Below are 17,468 nucleotides of genomic sequence, written 5' to 3'. Positions count from 1 at the left end.
GCATGCATGCACACACATTATGCAAGCAGGAACACACACAAACCCAAAACCTTGGACTAACCTGATTGCTAGCAGTAGCAATCCCTTGTTTCAATTTACCAACACTTCCGACCGATGGATCTGTTGCATTGAAATGCTCAGTGTGTTTGTTGTTTACATGACCAGACTGTTCACTTTTGGCTTCAACATTGTCAGTAGAACTACTCTTTAGCACACGATTCTGCTCTCTTGCTTCAGCCAGCTCCATTCGTAATCTTTGAATTGTTTGCAAATGATATCTCTCGACCTCAGCCAACTACCCCAAAAAAAACAAAAAGTTGAAATGTCACAAAAACATACTTCCAGCTATCAAATGTTTTTGAAATAAAGAAACCTGAAAACATCGGTTCTGCAGATGCGAAATGGATTATACATGAGATACACACCCACGTGTTGGGGTAAAGGCATTATGCCCACCCTTATAGTGTGTACAAGCCCATAAGTTATAGTACATAGTACACTTAGAACTTTTAATGTACTAAGTGCACTATGTGTACTAGTGCAATATACATGTGTGATAGGGGAGTCACACACTCATACATTGAGTTGACTTATCCCCACAACTCTCTCTCTCTCTCTCTCCCTTCTTCTCTCTGTGTGTGTCTCTCACATGAAACCCTAATTCTCCCATTCAACTGGTATCAGAGCCCTGGTTTTAGGGTTTTGTTCTCAAGTGTGCAAAGCTGGAAATCGACTGTAGAAGAGCTGCAAAACGAGTCTACGTGTGCTGTACGGAGCGAGTGCACAACTGGTCGCTTGTGTGCAGAGCTGGTTGCTGGTCGACTGTGTGTCCCTGTGTTGAACCAGTCGCAGGAAGGCAAGCGAGTATGCACACTCAGGCGGACACGTAAGCAGGCGGGTGTCCATACTCAGGCGGACACGTAGGCAGGCGAGCGAAGAAGAAAAGCAGCGGCGCTTCACCAGCGCGCACAGCTGGTTGGAGTCGGGCGCTGTGCTGCAGGTTCGCGCGCAGCTGAGGAGTCGGGCGCCGTGCAGCGTCGCCGACTCGATAGTACACTCAATCCCCTACAAAGCTTCGAAAAGTCACCTGCCGTGTATTCGCCACGCTCACGTCGACTAGTTCGCTTGCCCATCGCCGGCATAAACTCGACGTCGTCTTCTTTTGTGCGCAAAGGCGGCTGCAGCGAACCTGTGTGCAGAACTGGTCGCCTTCAGCAAAACATCCCGTCGTTGTCCCCTCCAGCACCATATGTAGACAAGCGAATCAACTTACGCTTCTGTGTATAGAAGCTCCAACCAGCTGCAGTTCATCTGCACAGATTTTCAGCAGCAACAGCATCAATACAACAGCACCAAATTCAACTCCCCCTTTCTGCAACATTAATCAGAAATTTCAGAGGTACATGCTTCATTTTTTTTGGGATTTGCAATTGAGCAGGTACAATCATCAATAGAGCAGGTACAGGTGCCAAATTGCTCAAATTTTGAGCAAAATTGGCAAAATTGGGTGACATTGGTCACAATCAGAGTCAATCAGCAGGAAATTGGATGTCGAAATTTGGGCCTTTTGATGTAACTGTGCAATTGGGCATTCATACATGCTGTATGATGTGAGCAATCTCACATTCGGGCCTAAATTGCAAGAAATTGATATGCAAATCAAAGGGCTTTTGTGCCGATTGGGTTGATTTGCATGCAGGCACTGGCAATTGATGCTTTGGACAATGTGTTGATGCTGTCAAGCACTCAATGTGCCTGTAAATCAAGGGGCTTTTATGTACTGGATGTATATGTGGCCGGGGGGAAGCACTGTGAAGACTCTGAATGCCTTCATGTGCGTTAATGTACCATGTATGATCAGAAACTGATCTTAAATCAAGGGGCTTTTCAAGAATTTATGCTTGTTGAGCTTGGCAATGCAGCAGGCAAGACTTTTATGCCTTGAATCCTCAGAAATCAGCTTGCAGTCAAGGGGTTTTGCCCAATTTCTGTTCGGGACTGTTGTATGCAGTGATCGGGACTGTAAAAGTCTGATTTTCACTCATTTAGACAGCCAGGAGAGCATTTATTGCTGTTGTACTTGCTGGTACAGATTTGGTACAACTTTGTACAAGTATTGGCATGGCTGCACATTGATTTGAGTGAGGTAAAGGCTCAATTTCAGCTGCTGTACTTGCCGGTACAGATTTGGTACATCATTGGTGAGCACTTGGTACTGTTGTACAGTACTTTGGAAGAGGAACAGAGCACATTTAAGGTGCTGTCCTAAATCTGCAGCAACCAGATTTTGGTGATTTCATCACATACAGTGGGAGTAGAGTTGCATTTGTGCTTCCGCAGTGGGAGATAAACTTTGGGAAAACAACTGTGAGCACTTTGTGTGCTTTTGGTGCAGTGTTTGCACATCTTGCAGGGAGTCAAGCATTGACAGGTTGCATATTGCTATGGCAACCACAGGTGAGAGCTCTTCATTGCTTCACATCAAGAAGCTTGAAGGCTCACATAACTATGACATTTGGCAAACCCAGTGCTATAATGTGTTGCTCCAGAAGAAGCAGCACAAGCCCATCAAAGAAAGGGGTGTAAAGCCCGCTTCTCTTACTGCTGAAGAATGGGAAGATATGGATGAGCTGGCAAGATCTACTATCATGTTGTCTGTGTCAGACTCTTTCTATTCAGCATTCGTGAAGAGAAGACAGCTTGGGGAATGTGGCAGAGATTGCAGGACTTGTATGCCTCAAGCAAAGTGTATTGGTTAAAGAAACTCATAGGTCTTCAGATGAAGGAAGGGGCGTCTATGGCAGCCCATCTAAATGAGTTTAATGGTATTGTCAGCCAAGTTATAAATCAAAAGTTGACAATGGACGATGAGTTCAAAGCCATCTTTCTCTTATGCACTTTGCCAGAGAGTTGGGACACATTCAGGACAGCCACTAGCAATTCGAATGCTATGTTGTCATATGCAGATGTTGAGGGTGCTCTTCTTCAAGAAGAGATGAACAGGAAGAACAATTCTATTGGAAAGTCCAATGCAATGAATGCACGTGGGAGATCCCAGCAAAGGGGTAAAAGCCAAGAACGGGGAAGGAGCAAGTCCCGCTCCAAAAAGGACTTGGAATGCCATTATTGTGGCAAGAAGGGACACATCAAAAAGCAATGCTACAAATGGAAGAATGATCAAAAGGAAAAGGGAAAAGGCAAAGACAAAGACAAAGATTGAAGAAGTCAATGTATCACATGCAGGTGACAGTGAGGATGAAGTCCTATTCAAATCTTCACTTGATGCCCCTTCACTTCTTACAGGAGATGGTCATGGTATGCACTCATGGATCATTGATTCAGGTGCCTCCTTTCATGTCACAGGTTGCAGAGACTTGTTTGTCAGGTATACTGCTGGCAATGAAGGAGTAGTTTATTTGGGTGATAACCATGCATGCAAGATTCTTGGCAGAGGTGATGTGAGGCTTGTGTTTTCAGATGGCTCACAGCTTATGCTCCAGGCATGTGCCTGAGATCAAGAAGAACCTGCTTTCTACTGGACAGCTTGATGATGCTGATTATGTTACCACATTTGGTCGTGGAAAGTGGAAGATTAGTAAGGGCTCACTGGTTGTTGCCAGAGGCTCTAAGGTGGACACTCTTTACTTCATGCATGCATGTGTTTGTCACCATGCTAATGTAAATGCAACTGAGCTGCCGGAAATCTCTATGTGGCATAGCCGGTTGGGACACATGAGTGTCAAAGGAATGGAGCAATTGTCTCGTTTTGGTTACTTGCCTTCTCTAAAGTTTTCAAGTTTTCAGTTTTGTGAGCATTGTATATATGGCAAGCAACTCCAGTGCCCCCACAAGAAAGCTCTTGGACAGAAAGATGCTCAGTTAGAGCTTGTGCATACAGATGTATGTGAGATGCCTCAGCTTTCTTTGGGAGGGGCAAAATACTTTGTGTCCTTTATTGTGATGCCACACGCAAGATGTGGGTTTATCCTTTTCGTTTGAAGAGTGATACATTCTCAGTGTTTGAGAAATTTGTTGCTCTTGTTGAGAATCAAACTGGCAGAACACTAAAGGCTTTGCGTTCCGACAATGGTAGAGAGTATCTGTCCAAACAGTTTCAAGACTTTTGTGATGCTAAAGGCATCAAGAGGGAGCTCTCTACTCCTTATGATCCTCCACAAAACGGGACAGCAGAGAGGATGAACAAGACCATTCAGGAGAAGGTCCGTTCTATGTTGTCACATGTTGCATTACCTCATGGTTTTTGGGCTGAAGCTGTTATGACAGCCGTTCATCTTATAAACAGGTCACCTAACACGAGGCTTGGTGGGAAAGTGCCAGAGGAAGTATGGACAGGGAAGCCTCCGTCCTACAAGCACTTGAGAGTGTTTGGTTGCGTTGCGTACGTGCACATACGCAGGGAAATGCGCACCAAACTTGATCCTAAGTCTCACAAATGCATATTCCTAGGATATGGTGACAGAGGTGAAATGGGGTATAGACTTTGGGATCCCGTGAATAGAAAGATTATACGCAGCAATGATATCATTTTTTATGAAACATGCATGTATAAGGAGCCTACAAGGCAACAGGAGCCTGGCAGAGTCATCTTTGATGATGATGGACAACAACAAAGGGCTGTAAATCAGCCATTACAGCAGCAAAACCAGCCCTTAAATGGTGCTGAAAATGGTCCAAATGGACAGCCAGAGATGGCAGAAGATATCCCTATGGATATGCCACAGTTAGAGGAGATACCGGGCATGATTTTTCAGCCTTATGGCATGGAACAGGAGCCACCAATAGGTGATATGCAGGCTGGACAACAACCTGCAAATGATGGTCATTGGGTACGGAGGTCCACAAGACCCTCCACAGCCCCTGACAGGTTTGTTCCAAGGGTTGACTACTTGATGCTCGCTGATTGTGGGAAGCCCTCATGTTATAAGGAGGCTTTACAGAGGGCAGACAAGGCTCTTTGGGAGCATGCTATGAAGTCAGAGATGGATTCTCTGCACAAAAATGGAACATGGAAATTGGTGCATTTGCCTACAGGCAAGAAGGTTTTGCCATGCAAGTGGGTTTACAGGCTCAAAGTTGCACCTGATGCAAAGCCAAGATACAAAGCCAAGTTAGTGGCTAAGGGCTTCAAGCAGGAATATGGTGTGGACTTTGATGAGATCTTCTCTAAGTGTGGTCAGAATGACCACACTTAGAGCTGTATTAGCTTTGGTTGCTCATGATGATCTGGATTTGATTCAGATGGATGTGAAGACTGCTTTTCTTCACGGTGATCTCCATGAGGAGATATATATACAACAGCCAGAGGGTTATGCAGTGAATGGAAAGGAGAAGCTTGTATGCAAGCTGAAAAAGAGTCTTTATGGGCTCAAACAGGCACCAAGGGAATGGTATCATAAATTTGATACATTCATGAAATCCCAGGATTTCAGGAGAAGTGACATAGATCACTGCTTATACACCAAAAAAGCTTTGGATGGCAGTCTATTAATCCTCATCTTGTATGTTGATGATATGTTGATTGCCGGGAAATCTCGTAAAGAGATGGATGCCTTGAAGAAGAGGCTGCATCAGACCCTTGATATGAAGGATTTGGGTGATGCAAATCACATTTTGGGTATGCGGATACTTCGGGACAGAAATCAGCATGTGTTGTATTTGTCTCAGAAGGAATACATTGGCAAAGTTTTGCAAAGGTTCAATATGGACGGGGGAAAGAAGACTAGTACTCCTTTGCCTCCATATGTGAAACTCAGTGCTATGGACAGCCCACAGTCAGATAGTGGCAAGGCTGATATGGCCAAGATTCCGTATACTTCAGCTTGTGGCAGTCTCATGTATACCATGGTTGCTACCAGGCCGGACATTGCATTTGCAGTGGGAGTGGTTAGTAGATACATGGCCAAACCTGGCAAGAAGCATTGGGAAGCAGTGAAATACCTCACACAGGATATGTGCATATGTTTTGGCAAACAGGATGCATTAGTGCATGGTTATACGGATTCGGATTATGCCGGTCATCCAGATAACCGGAAGTCTACTACCGGTTATGTGTTTACATTCACAGGAGGTGCTGTGTCATGGATATCCAAGATGCAGAAGTGCACTGCCTTATCTACTACAGAGGCCGAGTATATTGCAGCCACAGAGGCTTGCAAGGAGGCATTATGGCTATCTCGGTTAGTGGTTGATTTGGGTTATACAGGGGATATTCCATTGTTGCATTGTGACAGTCAGAGTGCCATCCAGTTGGCAAAGAACCCTGTCTTTCATGCAAAGACGAAGCATGTGGATGTGAAGTATCACTTCATCAGAGAGGTGATAGAGAACAAGCAAATTCAGCTTGTTAAGATTCATACGGATGACAACCCGGCTGATCTATTGACAAAGAGTTTGCCTCCGGAGCAGTTTGCTCATTGTAGACACTCGATGGGCATTGGATGAGGCCAGTTTCAGCCTTGATATGGCCTTGTATATTATCATGTACATGCTGATTTTTCTTTTCCTTTACTTAAGGGCACTTTGTCTTTAAGTGGGAGGTTGTTGGGGTAAAGGCATTATGCCCACCCTTATAGTGTGTACAAGCCCATAAGTTATAGTACATAGTACACTTAGTACTTTTAATGTACTAAGTGCACTATGTGTACTAGTGCAATATACATGTGTGATAGGGGAGTCACACACTCATACATTGAGTTGACTTATCCCCACAACTCTCTCTCTCTCTCTCTCTCTCTCTCTCTCTTCTTCTCTGTGTGTTTCTCTCACATGAAACCCTAATTCTCCCATTCACCACGGAAGCACACGTTTGCGTTTAAATGTTCAATGCTTATACTAGAAGAGGAAAAAATGCTTCGACACACCTTAAAATCATGCTAAAAAATAGAAGTAGATTGTATCTAGTCCGACCACTCTCTCTTCAATCTTTTTGATGTGCCTTGTATTGATTTGCCTTGCTGATGGAGCATCGCTACCATCAGATGATTGGGTTGAACTTAAGCATGCTCTCAATCAACATAGTTAAGCCCCAATGTCATTTTGCAGACTAAAAGTGTATTAGAAATCAATGCTCCACCCTCAATATGTAATGCTCAGGCACGACCTAGCTCATGTATGTAAGGCCTTGAGTCCATGATCCAGTATCTTTGATGCCAAGCACTCATTTGAACACCAATGGTGAATTAAGGCCAGATGGTTTGTAGATAACTAAGGAAGCTTTGGCACACTGCTAAATAGCCTACATGATTGTAAGAACTAATATTTCCATGTAAAGCCATGCATGGGTGGGAAGAAATTTTCCCAAGATACCACCTCTCACCCTTGTGTCCATGATGTATGCATGTCTGCTGGTAGACATTACTTCTCAATATGGCAGTTGTCACACCTAATTCTAAACAATTCTATGTAAGCATAAAAGAAGAAGCATCCAATGATGAATTCCCAGTAAGAAGCCACAAGTCCTTAGCTGATACAAGCTTCAATCACAATGGGACCTCGGGAAAAGCCAAGTTCCAACAGAGTAACTCCCGTAGGACTTAAGGTACCCCAATTCGATTGGCTCTTTACCTGCTCAGTTTACTCTGCTCTGGTTTTGATCCTCCAGGTCCAAAATGCTCAAATGCTCTTTTACCTTCTCAACTTTCATCCTGTTCATGAAGGTTCAATCAAAGAAGAATTGTTTCTAAATCTGTCAATAGAAGAGTGTAATCTGGGTGACTAAAGCATATTATGTTTGATTAGAAATGATTGGTTAGGTTGCTGAATGTTGTGAATTCTAAACGTCGAGCTTGCTCCACGGGTGGAGATTTTAACATGTTAGAGGCGGCGGAGGATAGACTCAGAGGAGGCACGGATCTATGGGGATAGGATCCATGGCATTTACCATAGTTCAGGTGTAGCCTAGGGAGTCTGAGCTTCTCAACGTCAGACAAGAGAGGTACAGGCCCCAACCTCTCCAGACCTGGACCGTTTCTACGTTGATGAGTAGGTGGCATGGTTGGCATTGTCAGTAATTTCTGTGTTACGTGTGAGTTGGGGTTCTCTACCCGGGGTGTCCCCCAAAATCTGAAAAATAATCTTGCGTGTGTGTTACATTTTCCCACGTGTTTTCTCGTCTTAATGTTTGTGTCGCCTTGTTGTATAAAAGGCTCCATATCCAATGTTTACCCTGTTTAGAGTGGGGAGAGGGGGTTGTTTTCTCAAGAGTAGACTGAAGTATGCAGCTGCAACAGGTGAAGCTCCCACAAATCAAACCTAGAAGGAAAGTTCCAGGATGTAGGTGCCTTGGCCCCATAGAAGTCTGAGTTACCATGCATCCATGCTTAGACTTCGAGCCTCTGGTAATGTTTGAACGTAAAGCTGTGAGTGTGCTTGGTTCAACCTCTAAACCATGCTCAAACTTAAGCCTCTGAGTTGTCATGGGAAACACGTCTAATAGAGACATGGTACAATCCGGAGACCATTATAGAGCATGACGAAGGTTATCCCAGATCACTCCACCTTCACTCCATAGGGGGGTTAGTTGGGTATTTTTGAGTTTTGTGTGTATCCATGTGTGTACTGTCCTCAAAAGAGCTTACTTCACTTAGAGTTTGCCGATGACACACTACTATACATGTCAAGAGATGTGAGGAATCTCCAAACATCGTTGATACAATAGAGATCTTCTACCATGCATCCGGCACACAAATCAACTAGCACAAGTCGTATAGATTTTGGGTTGGCTCCTCGCCCGCCCTAACTTGTAGGCCAGTTGAGGATTTTTACTAGATCCCGAGCGACACTCCTTTTTGTTATCTTGGATGCTAGGTTGGTATTGACATTTTCTCAAAGCAACAACTAGCCCCTCTTCTTCTAAGAATTTGGAGAAAGTTCCTATGCTGGTGTTCAGCCACGCTTTCTTTAGCTGGCTGAGTTGTGGTGGCTAACCAGGTTCTTCTCGCCACACCATGTAGTACATCACTTCCAGCTGGGCCTTCTTCCAAGCGTGCATTGGTCAGGTTCAGTAATTGATCCACAACTTCCTCTGGGCTCGTAGTGATGGGAGGCCAACCCGGGCTAAGGTGGCCTAGAGAGTGATCATATAGCCTCACCGTTGGGGAGGCTTGGCGAGTACGAGTGGCATGATCCTTATGCGTCCCCCGAGGCCACAGAGATCACCTTTTTCCAGTACACTGTTCAGTTGGGGAGGCATATTTTGGCTGCGAGGAGGATGGTCTCTCCACCTGCATCGGAGCATTGGAGGCTACAGGGACTCTCACAGGAGTTCCTAGAGGATTTTTGGACCAGGCTCTGGGCTAGCTGACAGGCACGCAGGATCTCGATTTTCCAGTGGCTGGTTGCCCACAAGGGATCTGCAGTTGGCACCTGGCTTGTCTACAGTGGCCTTCCGTCGGCTTGCGTCAGATGCGGCCACCCATTGGAGACACAGGACATTGCCTATGGGACTGTCCACAGGCGCAGCAGATTTGGCTGAGGATTCTGCGCATTTTGGCCCCCCTCTCCAGAGGGCATGTATACGTGGGGAGCCGCTGCTTGGGCGACTTCGTCAGGCCTGCTCTGGGATACGAGTCGGAGTAGGACAGCCAGGCCATCAGATTCATTCGGGGCCAGCCTCGCCTTGTTCTTTCACCGGATTTCTTGTCCACCGACTGGACACATGAGAGGGATCTACGATGGGAGCTCCTCAGTAGCCTCACCATATGGTTCACCTGGAGAGCCCGTTGTTTCAGGGCCTTTGAGGGGAGACTGGAGCCACCAACAGAGACTGTTCGGAGTATCTGGCTGCGAGGACAGTATGACCGCATCCAGGGCAACTCCGATCGAGCGATCTTGCGGCGCCACGCCTTTCACACCACTTGGCGCAGCGGCCCCTTCTATACTCTGCACGCGGGTACCCCCCGATGGCACTACAAGCCACTGGTTCGGATTTTCCCCCCTCCTATTGTATGATATAGCCTCTCAGCTATCTGTACTTGTATTTGCACTTTTTTGCACCTAGGGAGAGTCTCCCTAGCTACCTTGATTGCATCTCTGCTCTGCCTTCTTATGAGCAAGATAGGGGTTTTGTAGCCCAGTGGGCGTTATTTTTATAACTAATGAAAGGATCTTTTCTCGGGGGAAAAAAAAAAAGATTACACTTTTTCTATGGCAGTTAGCCCGCCGGAGCCTTGCAGTTGGCACTTAGTTGGGCATCGGAGGTAGATTAGCAATATGTTCGCGGTGTGGCCATCTACAGGAGTCCCAATATCATTGCCTTTGGAATTGCTCGAAGCCTCAACATGTTTGGCAGAGGTTTCTCCACATCTTCAAATGAACCCCCCCCCCCCCCCCCCCCCCCCCCGCGAGTTACTTGGGGCACTGCCAATCCTCATCATCGAATCTCAACAGCTCCAGTTCTACTTCCCTAGACTCCATGCTCTTGCCAAAGATGGGAGATTTGTAATCGTATTATTGCGTGGCATATTTCGTGAGCTCGCTATAGTGAGGCCATCAAGGGCACCCTGACCACACCAGTGGAGTCCATCCAAAGCATATGGCTTGATATATTCACACCCTCCGTGGACACTACTTGGCATCATGGCCCTTTTCTATTTGATAGTGGTGGTGAGCCCCCCTAGCATTATAGACCACCGGTATGCGCCCCCACCGCCCCTTGTTTTCCTCATCACTTTGATTACCACTCCCTCAATGGAGCTGAGTTTGTACTTAGCTTGCATGGTTGTTTTCTTGGTAACTAATAGAAGGATCTCTTTTCCAAAAAAAAACAAAAGTCATATGACACTATTGACCTACAATGTGACTGCAAAGGACTCCCGAGACCAACCGTGATCTACACAAGCTATATGATGAGTCACCCTTCCACACACGAGTTATCTACCTTAATCGTGTATTTTCACCTTAGCTTTACATCAGAGGGTGACGAGACGAGCCAAATGCCCAGGTGGTCTGTCACAGGAGATACATAATACTATGGGGGTGAAGCAAGGCTACCCACTCTCCCTGACACTCTTTGGCCTGTACATAGATGAGGCCGCAGACTTCATAGACGGAGGAGGGAGGAGTGGTGCATCACTCTCGGGGGTTTTAGTCACTTTACTACTCTATGCGGATGACTTCATTCTGATATCTAACTCGCAAGAGGGACTACAGCACCACATGGACGCCTTAGATGATTTTTGTACACAGAGAGGCCTTTCAATGAACCTTGCGAAAACCAAGGTCATGATCTTTCACACTTCCAGACGGGTTATGAAAGATACAATGATCACATATAGAGGCAATCAAGTGGAGGTGACAGAATCATATGTATACTTGGGTATTACCTTCACTAGTAATGGGAGCCGTTTCTCCATGAGACAGGCTCATGAAACCAGCCTTCAAAAATGTGACGAGCGGTGAAACAAACACTCGCACACAAAACACTTCAACACCCATGGGGACCTGGAAAAAAAACAAACAGGGGTAGCTAGAGTGCTCCTGCAAATAGTTCAAGGACACCGATTGGCCCCAAAACATAGTGGCGCCTCTTGTGGTATTTCTTTACTTGATCAAAATTTGAGTACAAAGTACAACTTGTAGAATCCTTTACCAATAGGATCCCTCGAAGCTTTCACCCAAGACGTCCAAATAAGAACTCTCGTTCTTACAGCAAAGCATTCCATAGAGAAGGCACACCTGTATAACACCTCCCTGCTTGAAAAGGTCTTCTCTATCTCAACCATGGATCCCACAAACCCTTTCCCAAACAGCAGTAGGGCTGTACCAAACCATATGACCTTCCCTATAATCACAGCTTGCATGTAACCCCGAGAAGACTACAACCTGTTCACATGAATCCGAAGACATGCTTTCCACATGGAACCAAAGACCTGTATCCGATAAACCAAAGACCTGTATCCCATAACCATACGCCTGTTTCCTCGAAACCAAAGTCCTGCTCATCTCGAAAAAACCAATGTCTTGTTTCCATGACAGATAAACCCACATATGCACCATCCAATCACGGTGCCAAAAACCAAGGTTGTTTTCCATAGCACCAAGCGAGAGAAAAATAGAGAGCCTGTAAGCAAATCCCTGAACACATATAAGTTCATCACGAAGAGAAATCGCACCATCTCTCCCATGAACATCGTCCTGTGTATCTCTAGCTTGTTCTCCTGTTCAGAGTCTCTCATACTTCCATGGCACACAGAAGAGAAAACACGCAAGGCCCTTAAGATGAGACAGAGAGAGAGAGAGAGGGGGGGGGAGAGAGAAATAATCATCTTCAAGTCTCCACCCTGCACCCAACATCAAGTGCATGGTCCTCCTCACACCCACGTCAGTTCTGCACCTCCCTTGCCTGCTTTTTCACCAATCAAAAGGTGTCACCTGCGCAGCCTAACAGTCCTGCAATTTGTCACCTTCCACAAGAGAGAGAAAGCGTGAGAGATGCCCTGCGCTGGCTGCTTCCACACATGCAGCCCGCCTGCACCCGCTTGGCTGCAGCTCGCCTGGTCACCTGTTGTGCAGCCGCCTGGACCTCCTCACGTACAGTCACCTGGCTGCTCGCAGCCCTACGCAAGGTGATGCGCCCGCTTGTGCCACACGTTGACTCTCCCGGCGACTTGCCCGACGACTCCACACGGCGGCCAGCGTGATCACTCAAGGTGATGTGCCCCCAAACGCCATGCGCCACCCTTCGCCTTTTTAAAGATGCGATTCCACTTTCTCAAAAATGCCAAAAGCAACTTAGCAAAAACGCATGCCTTCAAAAATAATAATATTTTTATCATCAAAGGTTATTAAACCTTATAAACTTTAAAGTCCCTTTTGTCCCCTTTCACACTTGGGCTGGCCACACACATATGGGTTTTCCTTTTCATATCCAACGGATGCTTGTTCATACTTGTCCATCCCGTGCCCGTGCCCGTGCCCACCTGCTTGTTGTCCAGAGGGAAAAACACAAGGTCATTACATACCCCCCTCTTGAAAAATAGCAAGCATCCTCGATTGCACTCAATAACACAGTAAGCATCCAATGAAGAAAGAGTCCCCATATGACCAAAGCAATTCCCCTCCAGTGTATCTAGGTGATGAAACAATCATCCTAGAAAAAATAGCCACACTGTCACATCAGTGACAAACAACTCTTGCTTGTTCCTTCAGAACCTACAGCAAAAGTCTAAAACCAAGTGGAAACACGTAACTTGTGTTAGCCAAAAACAAAACCATGCATCATTCTACATATAACAAACATATGCATGACACATATATGCATTTGCAAACAATATGCTCCTGAAGATGCTCTACCCACTCCAAAATAACAGTCTTAGGGTTGCTCGCAAGCCTTACACCCATGGGCATCCACGACTGGAGGTACAACATGAGCATATGAAAGCACTCAATGCATCTAAACTATACATCCACGAAGTACTTCCCACATATGTCTCATGGCTATCCCGCAGGAGTCACACTCAATGATGCATCCATTAACATAATAATGTACTTGATGTATCATACCAATATACATGCATCACACCACACAATCCAGAGTATTACCCAATGTATTCTCAAGGGTACCAGGATCCAATGGCAACAGAATACAATAATACCTCAGAAAGTGTATAAATACATGCACAAATAGAGTTCGATCCATATATGAACCAAACCAACTCTAGGATTGCTCGCAAGACTTATGCCCTCCATAGAGTCTCGAAGTGTTAGCTCAGGTTGCTGCAGACTTTGAGCTCAACCAAACCTTGCCATTCCAAAGGAGACCAACTCCACAAATAGCATCATCTCATGTGACTAGTACACAATATCATAGAAGTTCCATATGCAGATATGCAGATGTACTATCAACCTCAGTACCTTCGAATGAATACAAAGATGTCACCAAGCGACTCCTAGATGAAAACTGAGCCTGTCTATAACAAGGGAGCGGAGGTGCTACCCCCCTCTTGAGCATCACGCAATGCTCCAGACCCATGCTATGCTGAACCTGAATGAGCCGTCGCAAGAGTCGGCTCCAACTCAAAGGCATCAAGATAAAGCTGCAATACCTTAGGTGAATCTGCTAAGTCACCCTCCTCCATCCACTTCGCATCAATCGGTGAATAGTTCTTTACACTTCACAAGATAGCGACAGGAAACTTTACCTCGTACCTTTCTTTCCTTATGTGCCACTATCTGCTCGGGAATAAGAACCTCACCAAGTTCCTCCACTTCCGGCTGAGCCTCATCTGATACATCCACAGGCACCCAAAACCTACTTGCACTCCACCCAAGTGGTAAGAACAAGTCCCTGATGAAGCATGGTAGACCACCACTACTAAACATAGAAAGAAGCTGTCTTCCGAACCCATGAAGCCTCCGTGAAGATACCACTCGTGACAGAGTGTTGAAAGCCGTCGCCTTCAACGCATCTCTTGCACCATAACACTTCAACTGCTTCTTGTTCCTGGCTGACTACTTTCTATCCTTGGTGTCTTTTCTCCTGAGCTTCATCTTTAGCTTTTTCGCTTCACCTCATATAGGCAAAGACACACAATCCTGCACTGTCTCCTGTACTTCCTTTCCACTTTCCACATATAGAAGCTTTTGATGTAACAACCACGGGCTCGCCTCCTTGAGAAAGTCGACGATATCCCGACGACGGAACCATGAAACCAGTCTTCAGAAATCTGACGGGCGGTGAAACAAACACTCGCACACAAAACACTTCAACACCCATGGGGACCTGGAAAAAAAAACAAACACGGGTAGCTAGAGTGCTCCTGCAAATAGTACAAGGACACCGATTGGCCCCAAAACACAGTGGCGCCCCTTGCGATATTTCTTTACTTGATCAAAACTTGAGTACAAAGTACAACTTGTAGAATCCTCTAGCAATAGGATCCCTCCAAGCTTTCACCCAAAACTTCCAAATAAGAACTCTCGTTATTACAACAAAGCATTCCATAGAGAAGGCACACCTGTATAACACCTCCCTGCTTGAAAAGGTCTTCTCTATCTCAAACATGGATCCCACAAACCCTTTCCCAAACAGCAGTAGGGCTGTACCAAACCATATGACCTTCCCTATAATCACAGCTTGCATGTAACCCCGAGAAGACTACAACCTATTCACATGAATCCAAAGACATGCTTTCCACATGGAACCAAAGACCTGTATCCGATAAACCAAAGACCTGTATCCCATAACCATATGCCTGTTTCCTCGAAACCAAAGTCCTGTTTCCTCTCGAAAAAACCAATGCCTGTTTCCATGACAAATAAACCCACATATGCACCATCCAATGACGGTGCCAAAAACCAAGGTTGTTTTCCATAGCACCAAGCGAGAGAAAAATAGAGAACCTGTAAGCAAATCCCTGAACACATATAAGTTCATCACGAAGAGAAATCGCACCATCTCTCCCATGAACATCGTCCTGTGTATCTCTACCTTGTTCTCCTGTTCAGAGTCTCTCATACTTCCATGGCACACAGAAGAGAAAACACGCAAGGCCCTTAAGATGAGAGAGAGAGGGAGAGATAAATAACCATCTTCAAGTCTCCACCCTGCACCCAACATCAAGCCCATGGTCCTCCTCACACCCACAGTCAGTTATGCAACTCTTCTGAGCAAACTGCAGCCGCTTGTAGCCCAGGCCTTGCCTGCTTTTTCACCAATCAAAAGGTGTCACCTGCGCAACCTAACAGTCCTGCAATTTGTCACCTTCCACGAGAGAGAGAAATTATGAGAGATGCCCTGCGCTGGCTGCTTCCACACATGCATCCCGCCTGCACCCGCCTGGCTGCAGCCCGCCGGGTCACCTGTTGCGCAGCCGCCTGGACCTCCTCATGTACAGCCGCCTGGCTGCTCGCAGCCCTACACAAGGTGATGCGCCCACCTGTGCCACACATTGACTCTCCCGGCGACTTGCCCAACGACTCCACACGGCGACCAGCGTGATCGCTCAAGGTCATGTGCCCCCAAACGCCATGCGCCACCCTTCACCTTTTTAAAGATGCGATTCCACTTTCTCAAAAACGCCAAAAGCAACTTAGCAAAAACGCATGCCTTCAAAAATAATAATATTTTTATCATCAAAGGTTATTAAACCTTATAAACTTTAAAGTCCCTTTTGTCCCCTTTCACACTTGGGCTGGCCACACACATATGGGTTTTCCTTTTCATATCCAATTGATGCTTGTTCACACTTGTCCATCCCGTGCCCGTGCCCACCTGCTTGTTGTCCAGAGGGAAAAACACAGGGTCGTAACACTCACCCAAGATTATGTTGCCCTTGCATTGATGGAGCGACAGTGTCATCAGGCTCACTTCCAGGAGCCTTGCACCAAAGGATGGATATTTGACACCTTAGTCACCCCAACTATGATGTATGCAGCACCAGTATGGGCCCCTAACCTCTCCACATACGATTGGCGTCGGATGGAGAGACAGCAAATCATCATGATCTTCAGGATGATTCGCAAAGCAAGCCATCAGTAACACATGAGATCGTCAGAGCAGAGCTGGCTATGCGCCCCATGATGGTACAAGCTCTATTTCAGAGCATAGCCTACATCAGACACATCATAGCCATGGGTCCAAAGAAACTACCCCGCTTAGCATGGAGTCCTCACAGAGATCACCCATCATCGTATGTTGCAGTAGATGAGTGGTTCTCAGCACATGGGCTAGATTACCGCCCTTCCAGTATGATGATGACTCCCCATACTTTAGGAGGAGAGGAATAGAGTTCTAAGACAGGGTTTGATCCAGATGCACACCAAGGAGACTTGGTCGGGTCCCCTTCCAACCAAGATGCAGTACTACAGAGATCATTTCCTTAGATTCACATAGGATGGATTTGTCAGACGTCCAGGCTACATGGATGTACACAAGTCTCACGCTATGAGGGTGACTATCGGTCAGATCACAGTTTCCTCTCACTCTGGAGATTGAGGCAAGGAGAGCAGCACGGACCCCTAGAGAGGACATAGTATGTAGATTATGCCACAGAGAGATAGAGTCAGAGGAGCATTACATATGCAGATGCCCTGTATATTATGAGATCAGAGGGAGATACCATTGCTTGTTCAAAGAGGGTTTTGCCCCACTTAGCCGGATGGAGTATCTTGATCAGAGATGCCTAGCCCTTTTCCTCCTTGAGCTACACCGAGAGAGAGAGAGAGAGAGGCTTCTACAAGTGTGGAGCCAGGGATCCCAACCACAGATCACCAGCTTCTTCAGGCCTATCAGCGAGCCATATCCCCCTCCCCCTGTATCATCTACCTCCCGACGAGGGCTCACACTATAGCAAGCCTCTGAGATCAGAGCTGCCAAGAGACTGCGACTACCCGGACGCAAACCACCACTACTCCATCAGGCCCAGTCTGCCCAGATCCAGGCACGATACCGTAGAGCTATGGAGGAGAGACTCCAGAGGCTACACCAGGGCACAACAAATGTGAGAGTC

The 17,468-nt window shown here is 46.3% G+C and overlaps 1 protein-coding gene across 3 annotated transcripts in view; it reads right to left on the bottom strand.

The window, feature by feature from the left end:
- The window catches only part of LOC147616105 (uncharacterized), an 83,324-nt gene that overhangs the window by 24,077 nt on the left and 41,779 nt on the right, over positions 1-17,468 (bottom strand). For all 3 annotated transcript variants that reach the window (XM_086778747.1, XM_086778748.1, XM_086778749.1), the window contains one exon: positions 62-295. In XM_086778747.1, coding sequence (XP_086634873.1) covers positions 62-295 — 234 coding nt within the window. The remainder of the gene's footprint in view (positions 1-61; positions 296-17,468) is intronic.

This window comes from Cibotium barometz, chromosome 39 (genome assembly GCF_041138505.1).
Source record: "Cibotium barometz isolate CiBa-2024 chromosome 39, ASM4113850v1, whole genome shotgun sequence".
Taxonomy (NCBI): Eukaryota; Viridiplantae; Streptophyta; class Polypodiopsida; order Cyatheales; family Cibotiaceae; genus Cibotium; species Cibotium barometz.
The sequence above is the reverse complement of the archived record's forward strand: the minus strand, read 5'-3'. Positions and strand labels throughout refer to the sequence as shown.